Source organism: Rhincodon typus, chromosome 7 (assembly GCF_021869965.1).
Source record: "Rhincodon typus isolate 14 chromosome 7, sRhiTyp1.1, whole genome shotgun sequence".
NCBI lineage: Eukaryota > Metazoa > Chordata > Chondrichthyes > Orectolobiformes > Rhincodontidae > Rhincodon > Rhincodon typus.
Genome location: NC_063338.1, coordinates 53,646,471 through 53,664,216, shown reverse-complemented (window position 1 = coordinate 53,664,216; position 17,746 = coordinate 53,646,471). Strand labels below are relative to the sequence as shown.

General features: G+C 39.8%; 1 protein-coding gene across 1 annotated transcript in view; it reads left to right on the top strand.

The window, feature by feature from the left end:
- Positions 1-1,237: 1,237 nt before the first annotated feature.
- The window catches only part of LOC109922311 (coiled-coil domain-containing protein 148-like), a 98,588-nt gene continuing 82,079 nt past the window's right edge, over positions 1,238-17,746 (top strand). Inside the window, exons 1-3 of the mRNA XM_048599213.1 lie at positions 1,238-1,367; positions 11,922-11,981; positions 17,417-17,538. Of these exons, the coding sequence (XP_048455170.1) occupies positions 11,927-11,981; positions 17,417-17,538 (177 nt within the window). The 5' untranslated portion in view covers positions 1,238-1,367; positions 11,922-11,926. The remainder of the gene's footprint in view (positions 1,368-11,921; positions 11,982-17,416; positions 17,539-17,746) is intronic.

Genomic DNA, 17,746 nt, shown 5'->3' with positions numbered 1-17,746 from the left:
AATTCGTATCACGCCTACAAAATGTCTTTCAATAACAAAATCAAAGGATAGAATAGATATACATGTGCAGTTGACAATGCTCCGCTTTAGGTTTCTGCAGTGTCTCAGACAGAATTACTTAAATACAAAAAAATTGCAGCAACTAAGAATATTCGATATTAACACAAGTCTACTAACCGGTAGAAAGTTAAACAGAAACCACAGTCACACACAGATTTGGTAACGCCCAGTTACCGCACAGGGACTGGTTTATCACCATTAACAATCAAGGATCGTATTCTCGACAGACCAGTACAGCCAATGCAGCACAGTGGCGCAAAGGCGTATTTTTCCTAATAATGATGCAAAATAAGCGCTCAAACCCCCTTCGATTGTTTTCTAAACAGTGGCCATATCCCATTATGACTGCACTGAAAAATATACTAAACAAGGGGCAGGGAAGAAAATACGTAGCCAAAAAAAGGACACGAAATCAAAATACAGTTATACCTCAATAGAAAATTTCATTTTATTGCCGCCACACCTTCACTGCGGGAAGGACTCATTCAAGTGAAACAGTCCGCAATCGCGGAAAACCACCTCACCATTTTTAATTGAAATGAATCATTTCGTGGGTATTCTCGCCTCGGTTTTCATCAAGAACAATAGGAACCAAATGGTCATGGAAATCGTTCCGTCCCTGGTCTTTGAACATTGAGACACGAACAGGAGAAGGGTGGCAGGAGTTGGAGACGATTAAAACACGCCAGCTCTGGATCCCAGCCACCCATGAAACGTTTCTCACCTTCCTCTGGCCCACGGGTGTGCGAACACCTGTCTGTGACTCATGAACCAAGCTCCCTGCTCATTCGCGCTCGCTCGCTCCCACACATACATACTCCTCACTTACACCGAAACACTTACTGCTCTGGCTGACCGGGCCACACTTCGAAAGGAAACACCAGAAAAGATTGGAAGGGGACAAAAGCCCCTCTCCAGCAACCGCAACCACAACCGCTCACTCTCACATCTCCCAACTCCCAACTCCCAACTCCCAACTCGAAGGGTGAGAAGAAGCTGGAACCGATCGGCCCCGCGTCACCGCCCTGCTCTCGGGCACGGCTTGGCCGCATTGGTCAGCCTACCAGCTACCCTCGCCTCCATTGGGCGCTGCCCCTGCGAAATCAGCCAATTGGGAAAGGTGTACTTGGTTGCCATCGCGGCATCGCCTGTCAACAATCCGCGGCTGAGTGAGAAAGATAGCAAGGTGAGTGCGGCCTCCTCCACTACAGCGAGCTCACCTGGCTCCCCCAGCACTGGAACTCGCCTCTGGGAAAGGCTCACCCATCAATCCGAGATGTGATCACAGCTGCCAGGACTTCTGTGATGTGAGTCAAATTGTCACCAGTTTAGGCAGTAAAAAGGAGGAAGTAATGGTAAATTATTTTCCCAGTAAACTGATTTTTTTTTCGCTCCGGAATGTTTTTGTGGATGATGCACGTTAGCATTGTGAAACCAAGATAAATATTGGAGCCAAGATAAACCGGCGTTTTACCATTGACAATTTCATTGCAAGATATGGTGATTGATAAATAAGTAGCTTCTTAAGTGTACATTGTTAAATTTCTCTCAAATCCCGTTGATTAAATGTTACGCCAAACATTCAGCCTAATTACTAGTCTTCGTAGATTGACCTAATAAAGATGCTCGAAAAGGGTAGTGTCTGTTCCATTTCCTATATTTGTTCTCTCTCTCCCCCTCCTGGGGAGATTAGTTTCTTCTTGTCCTCTTCCCCTTCCACAATCTCCAAATTTAATTGAACATCTGTCATTACCACCTCTTCCAGCATTAGTTTATCCAAACATCTTTCTATTCCCTCCCTTTTCAGCATTCAAAACAAACCAAAAATGAAATATTCCCACAGTAACATTCTGGTGGATACCTCAATTGTACCTTAAAATCAACTAATTCTGAGACGATGCCAACTCTTGTCTTTGTCCTTAACCATCCATTGTTGGACTGAAGTACAATCAAAACTTACAAACTGCACATCACTTTCAGGTTGAGTCCCAAAGTTTAAGTATCCAATGTGGAGTTTAATTTTGGATTGTAATCTGTCCCCTATTTTGCAAATCATAGCATTAGTGATGATTCTACTAGTCCTATTTATACTCCAAGATTTTTTATTCCTTTACTTACCCAGTTACTATCTTCTTTTGCCTTGTGCAACCGTCCCATTTGTTATTTAGTCTCTCCAATCACAGACCTCCCTTCCTTGTTCCATCTATCAGCTTTGTACTTGCTTAAAATCTGTTATAACTAATATTTCAAAGCCAGAAAATATCATCAACCCAAGATCTTAGCTTTATTTGTCACCACAGGTGCTGCCTAATGAGTATTTCCAGTTTTTCTTTAAACAAAGCAAAGTCTGCTAGGAATTTCACCCTGTGCATTTCTCATGTAAACATCCACCATTTTCTTCTCATGAAGGGATTAACTAATTGCTAGATGGCTGGTCACTTCACAATATCTTGCATCTAGTTTGTTAACCAGTGCTTGAAGCCCACAAGTAGTGTTAGCATAAAAGTGGAAAAATCCCTGGAACTTGATCAGGTATATCCTAGAACCCAGTGGGAAGCTAGGAAAGTGATTGCCAAGCCCCTTGCTGAGATATTTGTTTCATTGTTAGCCACAGGTGAGGTGCTGGCAGACTGGAGGTTCACCAATGGTGGTCAAATTGTTGGAGGAAATCATGAGGGACAGGATTTATGTATTTGGAAAGGTAAGGATAGATTAGGGATAGTCCACATGGTTTTGTGCGTGGGAAATTGTGTCACTCTAACAACTGAGTTTTTTTGAAGTAGTAACGAAGAGGATTGATGAAGGCAGAGCAGTGGACGTGATCTATACGGGCTTCAGTAAGGCATTCAACAAAGTTCCTCGTGGTAGACTGGTTAACAAGTTTAGATCATATGGAATACAGGGAGAACTAGCCAACTGGATACAGACTGGCTCAAAGGTAGAAGACAGAGGGTGGTGGTAGAGGTTTGCTTTTCAGACTGGAGGCCTGTGACCAGTGGCGTGCCACAAGGATCTTTGCAGAGTCCACTGCTTTTCATCATTTATATAAATGATTTGGATGTGAGCAGAGGAGGTATGGTTGTAGATTGGCAGATGACACCGAAACTGGAAGTGTAGTGGACAGCGAAGAAGGTTATGTCAGAGTACAATGGGATCTTGATCAGATGGGCAGAGGAGCAGCAGCTGGATTTTAATTTAGCTAAATGTGAGGTGCTGCATTTTGAAAAGGCAAATCAGGGCAGGACTTATACACTTAATGGTAAGGTCCTGGGGAGTGTTGTTGAACAGAGAGACTGGAGTGCAGATTCATAGTTCCTTGAAGGTGGAGTCACAGGTAGACAGGATAGAGAAGATATTTGGTATGCCTGCCTTTATTGGTCAGTGCATTGAGTATGGAGTTGGGTCGGTCACGTTGCAGCTATACAGGACATCAGTTAGGCCACTTTGAATTCTGTGTTCAATTCTGGTTTCCCTGCTATAGGAGCGATGTTGTGAAACTTGAAAGGGTTACAAGGATGTTGCTGGCTTTGGCGGGTTTAAGGCTTTTCCCTTATTTATTTTGACACGACCACTGTCATTATCCAGTGATGATTGAAAGATCGTCACCAAAACGTTCAGTTTCGGGGTTATGCTGTAAAATTCATTTAGGTTGACGCACTCAAACCAAAATACAGGCGGTTCTGCTAGAACGCGATAGTTGCGTTCCAGAAAAATCACGCTATAGAAAATAACTGGGCCAACGAGAAAAGCGGAGTTAGGGGCAGACCACCAAAAGCGTGACTCAAAGGATAGCACTACGGTCGGCAGCTGTTCAAAGAGGTTGGTCCGACTGTGACAGCTGTTTCGCAGATCCTTTTCTGATTGCACATCTGTCCTCACTATTTCCAAAAAGTGCAGGACAGTTACCCAGGTGTCCTGGTCAATACTTATATCATAGTCAGCAACACAATTACGGATTGTCTGATCATTATCACATGTTGCTTGAGAGAGAGTTATGCGTGAATGCTGTTGTATTTTCTACAATGACTGCACTTAATACTTCAGTGGCTGCCAAGCTCTTTGTAAGATCGAGATTGTTATAGGTATAAGCTTTTGTAAGCAAGATCGAAGGTCAAGTCCTGCCTCAGAACTCAATGGCCAGGGAAGGCGCGCTCCTAAAGATCTCATGTCAATCTGCAAATCCTTCCAACACTGCCAGTAGCAGAGTGTAGGCTTGGGAGATTCCTGGTCAGCCGTGTGACTATCCAAAGTTCCAGACTGCGACATATACACGTATGTTGCCATAGCAACTTCGACTCCGTCAGCCATCCACACCGAGGGTATGGAGGGATATGGCGCAAGGATGGAAAAATCAAGTTGAAATACAAGTCAACCATGATCTGACTGCTTACTTACATAGGCTGCTGGAGCAGCCTGTTGTACCCAGCTCCTGTGCTTCAGTGTTTCCTTTAAAGGAAAGTTAGGAATATTGTTTTTCCACTTTCCCTACACCCTAATTTTTCTGATAACAGACCTGCTGGCTTCTTTTCAATTTTAAGAAAGGCTGACAGGGAGAATTTCTCTGGGAACTCAATCACAATATTGTACAAGTTCACTGTAGAAATTATTAACAAAGGGCTCCTGACAGCAAGCTGCCTACTCTACGGAATCACATAGCCAACACAACTTGACGTGTTAGAAATAGTGTTCCCCTATTCGTCAAACACCTTATAGCCAATTAGTGTTGCCAGAACATGTTATAGCAAAACCCCCTGTAACTCTGGAGAGGAGTATCTAGTCACTAAGTCCTCATTTATTGACATAGAAATAGTCCTTCTCTATAGTACTGCATCATACAGTCAGGAACCATAAAAAAACCTAAACAAGCTTGTCAGCCAGAGCTCCTGATTAGACCAGATTAACAGCCCCAATCAAGGAACTCATTCTATGAGGTCCAGCTGGCTGACCTTGTTACAATCACTACTTTAAACACTTTTGATTTTATGCAATAAAAGCAATCAAAAATTATGGATTAAAAATATAGTATGTGCCAATGAATTAAACTAGACATTCAACATTTTTCACATCACTATATTCAACCCCAACTACTTGTTTTTTCATTGGCACTATTGCTGTCACATTCCTGCCAATTCAGGTATTAACTCATTCAGAAGCCAGGTAACAAGCATGAAACCAAACACCAACTGAACATTACTGGTAATATTACTCTAATTCTGTTGCAGAGCCAGAAGTGCAAAAACCTCATTCTTGTGAAAGGTGCTAGAAATGACTACTTCCCCAGGAATCCTTTTCAAAGGGCAGGGATTTGATCCAAAAGGCTGTTTTCAGAGATAGAGCACAAGTTAAGACCAAGAACTATTTGATACCTTAACAGAGACAGCAATTTAAATGTGACTCATCACTAAGAACCTTCTAAATTATAGAGGTTATTTCAGCAATCTTGTCTATAAATCCATGACATTGCTCTATTCACCACTCAACTTTTGAAATCTATAAATTTGACCATACCTCATTTGGTATGCAAGAGGTTTTCCTAGTAAATTTCATCCATGAGGCTTAGAAGATCCAAAACAAGTAGTCAACTGGCTGACAAAATACTTCACTTCCAATTTTTTTTAATCCTCCCCAAACTGCCCCACAAAAAAAAAGGAAATTATGCTTACCCTTGTTTAAAGGCATAACTCAAGTCCCATATAACTATTTAAATACTTCACCCCAGCCACCATAAAATTCAGATTCCAAGAACATGATGGGTAATTTATATTTGTTTTCAGCCATTATTCATAAAAATTTGATTTCCTATCCCCCACCCCTGGCTTCCAGTTTTTACCTTAGGTTAGTATTTTCTGTTGTGTTTTCATTCTGAAGCCATATAGGGAAGTAGAAGACTAGTTACTAACATTTTAAACTCAGTGCTAGATTTACTGTATTTGTGTGCCTCAACATTCTTTATATTTTAAAATATATAAAACAACCAATTAAACCAATTTAAAAAGGTCATCAGGCTGTTAAAAAGGACAGAAGAGTTCAAAAGAAAATTAAGTTAACTTCATTTGTGCAGATATCATGCACTCTACCTCTTGCATTACTTTCTGGTCACAGAAGGTCTCAAGCATAGTAGTGGACACAGCATATTCCCTTACCAAGAAAATCCAGGTGCAGACATAACTACACACAAAAAGGCAGACAGCCATTTATGTAGACCTGTTCATGATCATTTTGGCTAGGTCTAGAAGAGGACCAACAATGAGGTCCTCCAATTTGCCTACTCCCTCCATACCAGGTGACCAAAGATCAACAACATATGGCCAAAATACAACCAAATATTAAGTTCCAGTTTTTTTTTTTTGTTCCAGTTTTTTTTTTTAAAAACTACAATCTTACAATTTACATAAAACATTATCTCCTTAAGACCACACACACAACAGACTTCCTTTATATGTGCTCTAAGTACTTAATTAATCAATGCCTTTCACCTGCGTAAACTTCACCATGATGATACAATTAACTTAGCATTAACAACCTAACTCTGGCATATCGAACAATTATAACTTTACATGCATATTTAACCTCTGAACAGTTTTTCAATCAATTATTTATCTACTTTTTTTTCAGAGGGATGTGATTGATGTCTGTCCCAAATACATTTCTTTAGCTATCATTTCACCAGCATCACAATTGGAAGAAAGGAATATTTTAACGTGGTCTTGCTTGAGACTTAACAACTTTAGCCATTTCCTTTACTTTGGAGAATATACTTAAACTTTAAAATCCTGTATGAGAACCTACATTATCTATGATTCTTAACATTTTTATGATTTGGAAACTGTAACTTTCTAATAAATGTGTTCATTTGTCCAAGTTTCTTGGTCACTTAATGTCTTAACACATCGTCATACTTGCTATTCTTCTGTCTTTGCTTATTGTAACTGAAAGACTGGAACAGAACAAGTACGAACCTAGTAAATCTAGAGCATGACACGTGAATATAGATAAAAATTATGTTAAATGCTCTTTAATATCCCCCATTTTGCTATGCTTCTTCCTAACCATTGATTTCATACCCCTTCCTTAAGCTAAAACAGACTGTTTGCATCTTGGTGTTTTGTTTGATGCTGTCTGGATCTTCTAAACCCATAATTATCTCCTGAAAGAGTCACTCCTGTTTTTGTAACATCACTCATTTTGAGCTCTCCATTTGCTCCGAAAAGCCTTTCCAAGTGTATGTCACCTCAGAGCTCAAACATTGCAATGCAATCCTGGCTGACTGTCCATCCTTCACACCCCATGGACTGCTCCTCATCCAAAACACTGTTGCATCATGCCTTATTGATTTGTCACAATTTATGGTTGCTGGCTCCCAGTTTACCAAAACATCTATGTTAAAATTGTCATTCTTGTGTTCCAATCCCTTCATGGCCGTTCCGTTGCCTGTCTTTGAAACCTCCTCCACCTCTACAACAGTCTAGGTGCTCTTCCTTCCTACAACACTAGCTTCTTGTGTATCCTCCTTTTCTTCATGCTATCATTGAAGAATGTTCTTTTAGTGATCTGAGCCCTAAATTAAGAATTTCTATTTCTCTATCTGTCCATCTCTCATTTCCTTTGAGACACTTGTTTAACTCTCCATCTTTGACCAAATGTTTAGTCTGTTGTACTTAACTGTAAAACACCATTGAACAATTTGCTACATTAAAGGAACTATATTAATGCAAGTTGTTTTTAAGAACATTGTAGCTGTTATCTCAGTGGAGACCAGAGATTGAACTGGAGACGTTTTTGGGCTATAAGATTCACTTATTCACTGAATAACGTTTTATAACATAGCTAGCACTTGAAAGGGTTAACACATCATGCTAGGCTTTGCCAATCAAGATAGGAAGGACATTAGTAAGGCCACTTTTGGAAAACTGGCTTCAGTTCTGGTCTTTCTGCTAGAGGAAAGATATTGTGAAACTTGAAAGGGCGCAGAAAAGATTCACAAGGATGTTGCCAGGGTTAGAGGGTTTGAGCTAAACGGAGAGGCTGAATAGGGTAGGGCTACTTTCCCTGGAGCGTCTGAGGTTGGGTGACCTTATAGAAGTTTATAAAATCATGAAGGGCATGGATAAGGTGAATAGTCAAAGTCTTTTCCCCAGAGTAGGGGAGTCCAAAACTCGAAGGCAGGGCAAGGTGACAGGGGAAAGATTTAAAAGGGACCTAAGGGGGAACTTTTTCATGCAGAGGGTGATGGAATGAGCTGCCAGAGGAGGTGGCGGAGGCTGGCACAATTAAGGGGTCAAAAAGGCATCTGGATGTGTATATGAATAGGAAGGATGTAAATGGATATGAGCCAAATGCTGGCAAATGGGAGTAGATTTATTTAAGATATCTGGTGGGCATGGACGAGTTGAACCAAAGGGTCTGTTTCCATGCTGTATGTTGCTATGACTGCTCTTTGGAGGAACTGTGAGTCTTTACCAGTGTTTGTACAGTCTTTCAAAGTTGTTGTTCTGATGCTAAGTCAATGGAGCTAACGGTAATGTGCACTTTTATGTTGAGCCCAATGTCTTATAAAAGACATCCGATATCTCAGATGTAATAAAACTATTTACTTTTCACCAAGATCAAGTTATCTTCTACCAAAGACATCATGTGGCCAGCCATCATCACTTGGTACTTGTAGCTGAGATTAATGCCAATACAAAAATTTGTGGCAATGAACTTTCTCAAGGTTTCTGAATCACAACAATATAGTATGCAGACATCTTAGAGTCACAACATTATAATGGGTAAGACCATTGAACCAAGTTATTTTGTTCTGATTCTTTTCCAAAGTCTTTTTAAAACTCATATGCCAAAACAGATTTATCAATTAGCTGTATGTTAGCATTATAACTAAAAGTTTTCAGATTACAAGAAATTTTCTATTATCATTTTTTTGGTAATATGAACAGTAAAAGTACTAAAACTCATTTATAGGATTGAATTTTCTATTTTTTTGGCTAAGTGTCAGTTTCACTGAGTTTTGTGAAGAGTTTCTCTCCGCAAGGCCAATGAGGCTTCTTGCCGCATCTTATAAAACATCCCTCACTAACCACCTACTCCACTCCAATTATGTCCTTCTAATCTGATTCTAGCCCTATTTTACCACTTGTTGTACCTGAAACAATTCATATTTGTAGAAATGGACCAGCAACCCTAATGCCATCTTTAAAAGGCCATTGTGCACCCTGACAGGCTATGTCTGTTCAGGACTGCCATTCACATTTACTGACATTAGTTCCAGACGTGGCAGAGAAGGAAATTTAGTGTCCTGTTTTGCATGCGAAGACCTGGATGACCTATTGAACAGGATGGTGCCAGGAACAACAGTAGAGCCATTACACCACCATGCCAGCTTGGTCTGAGGTTGCCATTCAGGCCAGTGCAGTCTTAGGAGGAATGCACACAACTGTAAAAAAATGGTCAGTGGCCTTCACGCCATCAGTGTAGGTACTACAATTTTCTATCCAAAAATTCACACTCACTTTATCTCGGCTACTGTACCCATCTCCCACCGAGGCTCATGCTGTACTGTTCTCACTATTGCCTATAATATCATCTCTCACTTGCTGTCATTCACATCCCCTGACAGCACTATCCTAGCATGCCCTCCCTAGCTGCCTACTGACACACCTGGGAACCTCATCTCTTACACCGCTATGCTACTCACTTTCATCTTTCTTAACATCTGCCCCTTTTAGTCATTCCAGCAGGAAAACAGACTACAATAGGGTGGATCAAGACGGGTACTAGGCTGCCTGACATTTGGCTGCAAATTCCTTATGAGAGGATGATTTTGACTCTGACCACCCTAAGTGGCTGACTGACCGTGTCCAAGTCCCTGACCAAAGGTTTTCTTGTTTGACCTAACTGCTGAGATCTGCTGACAACCATGACAAAGTTCTTGATTTCATGTCTGTGCTAAATGGCACAGCAATACAGCAGAACTGTCAGTTTGGTATTTCTGGCTGATGGGCAAGACAGATAAATGCAAGTAATGGGAAAGCAAGCATGGATGCTGGGAGCGTCCAAGTAAGCTTAAAGTGAATGAACACGAAGAGAGTAAGCCAGGTCTAGTCCATGGATTGGCTGCTTGTCCTTGAACACAAACTGTTTTTGCTGGACCGTTACAATGATAGTTTCCATTGAACCTTGAAGTGCAGCAACAAAGTGCAGAAGCTTACTGTAAGTGGATTGGAGTTCTCTCATTAGGATTTTTAGAGGCTGACACATGACAGATGCCAATGTCTAGGGTAGTACATGGGGTGCCCTGAGATGTTGGTACCTGGTGTTCAACATGGAGTTCCTTCGGAGCAAGTAGTGAACTGAATTTGCCAAGTACTTTCTCTGACTTCCATGACAAAAATTCATAGCAACTGGAATGATGGAAAGCTGCATATTAATTGGACAAGATCTGCAGTTAATAAAGTCATTAACAGGCAATAATTCCCCTTAGTAGGCAACTTGCCATTGTCTCATGAGGATTTCACCTTTACTGGAACTTAATTAAAGGATGCAGAATGTTATTCCTGATGTTGAGATAGACCTACTCTACCACATTTCTTGACACTCAATTCCCTTAAGATTCTGCCCTAATGCTTCAACTTACATTGACAATCATTAAAGATTGGGAAACAATAAAGATGATTGTGTTAAATGAAACAAAAAACAGAAAATGCAGACAACATTTAGCAACCTGAAAAACTTAAAATCTCACCCAACATTTCAGGTCAATGACAATGTATTCCAATTTGAATTGTAACTCTAAATGTGAAATAAGTTGTTGCTTCAATAATTTATAGAATAATGTTTCATATTGAGCATACTCTAGTTCTGCCATGCCTCACAGGAGTAGTGCACTGGAAATCAGACTCCCCTATTTCCGGACTTGTCACAAATGTGAAAACTTGTTTAAAACTTTGAATTGTCCAATTGTACCTGTGTAATTCAGGTTATAGGAATATGCACAACTGGTTTTTATCACTACTAAAAGAATCACTATTTGTAATCAAAATTGTGTTTAACCAATGGCAAGAAAGAAACATGAATTGCAACTTATAACTCTATAACTTAAATTCTACCTTTTTTTAGAAAAGAATGCCAATACACTTACAGGCAAACATAAAGAGACAAGAATACTAGGGATAGAAAAAGAATAAAAAATCAGAGAGAATCAATTTGATAACACCAATCTGGACTACAGGAGTTGATGAGTTGTTTCCTTTAGGTTTCTTCCACTTTCTTTCATTCTCTGCTGATCAAATGAGGTTGTTTGCACACTGATGCTGTATTTTATTCACCGGTTGAGAATTTGCTTCTTTCAGTGTCTCTGAAGGTGGTTTCCTCAACCCCACCCCCTTTTATTCTTTCAACGGGCAACTTGCAAAGACAGCAATTTACAGGAAAATAGTAGTGAGAATAGTTCATTGGAGCTTTTTGTGTCACTTGAGATTGAAGGGCTTTTGGTTTTAACAGGTTGGATGTTTCTGTTCTGTGGTTCACATCCAGGGCTGTAGCCAATTGCCCAGGAAATAATCAACTGGTTAATTGAAAAACCAAGCAAAGGACTTTCCCTGGGCAAGACCGCCTGAACACACACCTGGAGTCAATGCTTCTAAAATTCTCCCCTCACAATTTGAATGAGGCAACATTGTTCATACAGTTCATAACGAGTTCCGGTAATTTATAAAAATTGCAACTTCTTCCACAAATTGGTTGGTTTAAAGCAATATCTTTTCCAACATTTTAGTCTACAATCCAAAATAAGTGGCCTTTACAATTATCTGAATTTTTAAAAAAAAAGTGTATAAAACTGATACAAACTACTTTTTCTTTAGGAGGAATGAGTGGAAGAGATCTTCGAACGTTCATCACAAATCACAGAGCAGATGATGCAGGTATTTTACCATAGATCTTACTAATAGTAACTCTCTACTCATTTTGGTAACCCATGCAATCCAAATTTGATATTGTCATTAGTGCAGTTAGGTAGTCTACCCTTGCCATCTATCATGGCTCAAAAATAACATTTTCATAAAAGAAAAATCTTCCTGCTTTCCCAGTTCTGACTCTGATGTCCAAGTTGGTACAGATAGCCTGAGGTATACAGACCTAATGTTTCACTTTGTTCAGAACTAGCTGATCCTCAACATAAGAATTGCTACAACTAGCATTGACCAGGGATGAAGTAAGCTAGAGTTCTTGCTCTAGATTTTTATTAAGTGGCTGATACTGAATTCTGTGCGTTGCTGTGATGTCATGTGCCCAAATAATTTGTCACCATTGCTGTCTGGTGTCTCTCAAGAAAAAAATGACATGCGCAAGGTACCCAATTAATTTGACATGAATCAGTATTATTGGGAGAGAAGAAGTACAGTTTAGAAAAAGAAGCTAGCAAAACAATTTTCAATGCTTAATCTCTAAGTATGTTTTGGAAATCGGTTTTAGATTTATTAAAATATTAAATACTTAATTGCCTGAACGTTATAAGCCAACCTGTTAAAAACATAGGATAAAATTTGACATTGGCATCATGAAACCATAATTTTGATTGTGTATGGCGACACAAAATTAGTGAACAAGCAAATAATCAGTGGCAATTTCATTAATGAAACCCAGAATGGTTAAGTACAAGACAATTTATGCTCAGGTTTTAAAGTCTTATGGATCAGACGAAGCCCCTTCAAAACATGTCAAAGAGATAGCCTAGACCCTAATTTTTTTCTTATTTAAAATGCCAAGTGCCAGCCATTGTGATCCAGATGCAATTCAATTGGTCAAATTATCAGGCGTGAAGCAAAATACAGTTTATTCATACACTGTAGTTAAATTACAAACAAAAGAAAAGATCGGAATAACTTAACTCTATTGGAAAACTTAACAGAAAGATAGATTATTTAAGTACTAAACAGCAACAATTCCAATGTAGTACCATCCCATAAACATGCCCTTGAAAAAGGCAAATTCAGTGAAATAGACTGTCTCACATGCAGTTCTAGCAGCAGGAAGAGAACCTAAGCTTCTAATTGTAGCAAAGAGAAAGAGAGAGAGATGTAGCAACTATCACAACCCCAACAGCTATTGAAAGCTAGACGTAAATTCCTGGTTTGATGGGAGCTTAACCCCACCCATTCACACTGCTTCTATTGTTCCAACCTTTTAAAAAACCCAAGGCCTCACAACCTGTTTACTTCATTGGCTTGAAGCAGACCGCTCACTACTTCTGTCTTGACCTCTCTTCATTAAAAGAAAAGGGCAAAATACACCTCTTAAAGCCAAAGAATCGTCAGAAGTCTAAGGTGGACAACTATTGCATCAGGTTTACAATGAACAAATATTGACAGTTCTAATGTCAATATCCTTTAAGTCAGCACATTACTCATTGCCAAAGGTAAGCTACTTACTTTTTCTCATGAAAGGTTTGCATTACATTAACAATTATGTACTCGGACTTAGCACAAAACAAATACCACTCTCTCCGTGACTCCCTTGTCCGCTCCACACTCCCCTCCAGCCCCACCACACCCGGCACTTTTCCCTGCAACCGCAGGAAGTGCTACACCTGCCCCTACACCTCCCCCCTCACCCCTATCCCAAGCCCCAAGAAGACTTTCCACATCAAGCAGATGTTCACCTGCACATCTGCTAATGTGGTATACTGTATCTGCTGTTCCCGTTGTGGCCTCCTCTACATTGGGGAAACCAAGCGGAGGCTTGGGGACCGCTTTGCAGAACACATTCGCTCAGTTCGCACTAAACAACTGCACCTTCCAGTCGCGAGCCATTTCAACTCCCCCTCCCATTCCTCAGACGACATGTCCATCCTGCAGTGCCACAACGATGCTACCCGAAGGTTGCAGGAACAGCAACTCATATCCTGCTTGGGAACCCTGCAGCCCAATGGTATCAATGTGGACTTCACAAGCTTCAAAATCTCCCCTCCCCCTACCGCATCCCAAAACCAGTCCAGCTCATCCCCGCCTCCCTAACCTGTTCTTCCTCCCACCTATCTCCTCCTCCCACCTCAAGCCGCACCCCCATCTCCTACCGACTAACCTCATCCCGCCCCCTTGACCTGTCCGTCCTCCCTGGACTGACCTATCTCCTCCCTACCTCCCCACCTACACTCACCTTTACTGGCTCCATCCCCGCCTCTTTGACCTGTCTGTCTCCTCTCCACCTATCTTCTCCTCTATCCATCTTCTATCCGCCTCCCCCTCTCTCCCTATTTATTTCAGAACCCCCTTCCCCTCCCCCATTTCTGAAGAAGGGTCTAGGCCCGAAACATCAGCCTTCCTGCTCCTCTGCTGCTGCTTGGCCTGCTGTGTTCATCCAGCTCTACACCTTGTTATCTCAGATTCTCCAGCATCTGCAGTTCCTACTATCTGGTGAAGATAAAATTGGATTCAGGAAATGCACAAATAATTTAAACACCATTTTGCACGAGAACATTTCATTAATTAGATGGTACATTATTACAATGTATTGTTCAGACCAGTTGTTAATTAAAAGTACTTTGGAGTTGTTGTTTATAAATGTAATCATTGGATTATTTTTCTTGTCCTGTTTTTTGCTATACTATTTGTATGTTAACTGAAGAGTCAATAATAGTGTTGGAACTATTAATCAAATTGTACTAAATTCAATATTGTGTGTAATGTCATTGTCAACATTGCAAAGAGTTTTGAGTCTGAATTCTAAGTGTATCGCATACAGTATTTTTAATTATTTTTCCATTTTGACTCTAGGATTTTATATATTTTGTAAATTTTTATAATAATTAATATCATTCCAATGGATTTAAAATTCATAGTGTTAATCAAACAGGATGTCCACTTAAAAACATTTGCAACCATACAGTAGAGTCGCATATTTTGTGAAAAGTGGAACAGCAAGGAACTAACATAAGCCATATTAATCAAAATAGTAAACATGTTGAAAAAGAAGCATTAAAGTTGATTTTGGATCATAAATGGGACCTTGGCAGGGAGGCAGAGGGCATGACTAAGGTACTAAATGAGCAGTTTGCATCTGTCTTTATTGATGAAGCTGCTGCTGCCAAAGCAGTAATGAAAGAGATGGTTGAAATACTAGATGGGGCAAAAATTAGTTAGAATAAGGAAATTAGACAGGCTGAATAAAAACTGAAAGAACTGCAGATACTGTAAAGCAGGGACAAAAACAGAAGTTGCTGGAAAAGCTCAGCAGGTCTGGCAACATCTGTGAAGAAAAAAATCAGAGTTAACGTAACACTGTGTTAACACTGATAAATCATTAGGACCAGCTCAAATGTAGCAAGGATACTGAGGGAAATAAAGTTAGAAATTGTGAAGTACTGGCTGTTCTCTTCCAGTCCTCCTTCGATACAGGGTGGTGCTTGAAAAGGGCAGAATTGCAGATATGACACCACTCTTCAAAAAAATGGCATAAGAATTAGCCCAGCAACGACAGGCTAGTCAATATTAATCTTGTTTGGTGGCAAAGCTTTTAGAAATGGTAATTTGGGAGAAATTAAATCACCTGGACAAGCATGGGTTAATTAAGAAAACATATGAACTTACAAGGTAAGAGCAGGAGTACGCCATTCAGTCCCTCAAGCCTACTCCATCACTCAATAAGATCATGGCTATTTGACTGTGGCATCTACTCTAGTTACCTATCTAGCCCTTATAACTTTTCACTCCCTTATTAATCAGTAATCTAACTCAGCTTTAAAAATATAAAGACAGTTACACGTATGAATAACCCTCTGAGAGAAAAACCTCATTCTCATCTCCATTTTAAGGGGAGACACCTTATTTTAAAGTTTAGTATCTCACATAACAAGATTGTTGGCATCCATCCTGTCAAGTTCCCTAAGGATCATGTGTTTCAATAAGATGACCTCCTATCCTTATAAACTTCATTTAATACACACTCAATCTGTCCAGTCTTTCCTCATAAGATAATTCCCTCATCCCAGGAAGAATGTAAGTGTAAAAGTGTTTAACGAATTTGAATAATTTTTTTTGATGAGGTAGCATAGAGATTTGATTAAGGCAATGCTGTTGATGGGCTCGACTTTGCTGACAAGCACATTGAATAAAAGGTTGCTAGAGTGACAGGAGACAGACCTAGTGTTTGTTTTTCAAAATGGAGGAAGGAATATAATGGGATTCCCCAGCAATCAGGATTAGAACTACAACATTTCTGATTTTATGAATTTTGATTTCAAAATAAAATTTTATTTTATTTTTAATGACCTAGACTTGGGTACGTGTTCAAACTTTGCAGATGGCAAAACTTGGAAATATTGTGTACTCTGACAAGGATATTGATAGATTTTGAGAAGACAACACTGATGGAAAGGGTACAGGGGAGTGGAAAGTGACACATGTTGGAAGGAAGAGTTAGAATAGGCAACGTAAGGGTTGCAATTTAAAAGGGGTGGAGGAGTAGAGAGACCGAGATATTCATATGCACAAATTGTTGAATGTGGCACAGCTGGTTGAGACAATGCTTGGAAAAGCATATGAGTTCCTGGGTTTTATATGTAGAAACATAGAGTACAAATGCAAAGAACTACTAATGAACCTTTACAAAAGACAGATTCAGCATCAACTGGAGTATTATGATCTTAGAGTCATTAGTGTTTTACAGCAGGGAAACAGATCTTTCAGTCCAACTCGTCCATGCTGACCAGACATCCCATTCTGACGTAGTCCCAATTGCCAGTATTTGGCCAAGATCCCTCTAAACCTTTCCTATTCATATGTGATCAGTTTTGAGCACTGCACTTCAGGAAATATGTGAACGCTATACTGATGTCGCAGAAAAGAATGATGAGAATGATTCCAAGAATGAGTTAAGTGGAGTGATTGGCAAAGGTGGGACTGTTCTCCTTAGAGAAAAAAGATTGAGAGAATATTTGATAGAAATGTTCAAAATGATGAGGGTCTGGACAGATTAGGGATGGTGAAACCATTCCCATGGTGGAAAAGCCAAGAACCAGAGGATGCCTATTTAAAGTTATTGCCAAATGAACCAGAGGCAATAGTAGGTAAATAATATAAGTGCATGAACTGCAAAAGGCTAATGTGTAGGCCCAGCAAGTAATTTGGAATGCTAATAGAATGTTATAATTTATTGCGAAGGGAATTGAATGTGTAAGAAGGGAGATTATGCTTAAGTTTTACAAAATCCTGGCAAGATCACATCTGGAGTGTTGTGGAAGAAGTAAGATGTCAAACTCAAAATCAATTTTTTTTTATTTGCTCTTGTACTTCGTCTTTCCTTGCACAAGCAATCCTGACATTGCATTGAAATTTCTAATGCTTTAATCATTTTCTGCTAGAGAAACTGGTTATAAGAATGAAATACGGCCTTGGAAGTCAGAAGTACAAGCCAGTTAACTATGAACAACTTCAGGCTCTTGCTGAAGCCAAAAAGGTGGCATGTCTTCACACTGATCTTAAGGTAAATCAATTTTGTGCAAAAGTAACAACAAAATTCAATACCACAACTAATAATAGTCAATGATAAACAGAAGTATAGCAATGACTGAGAATATGGCATAATGATAATGTCACAGAACTTGTAATCCAGAGACCTAGGCTCATGCTCTGATGATGTGGTCCAAATTCCACCATGGCATCTGATAGAATTAAAGTTCAATAAGCAAAAA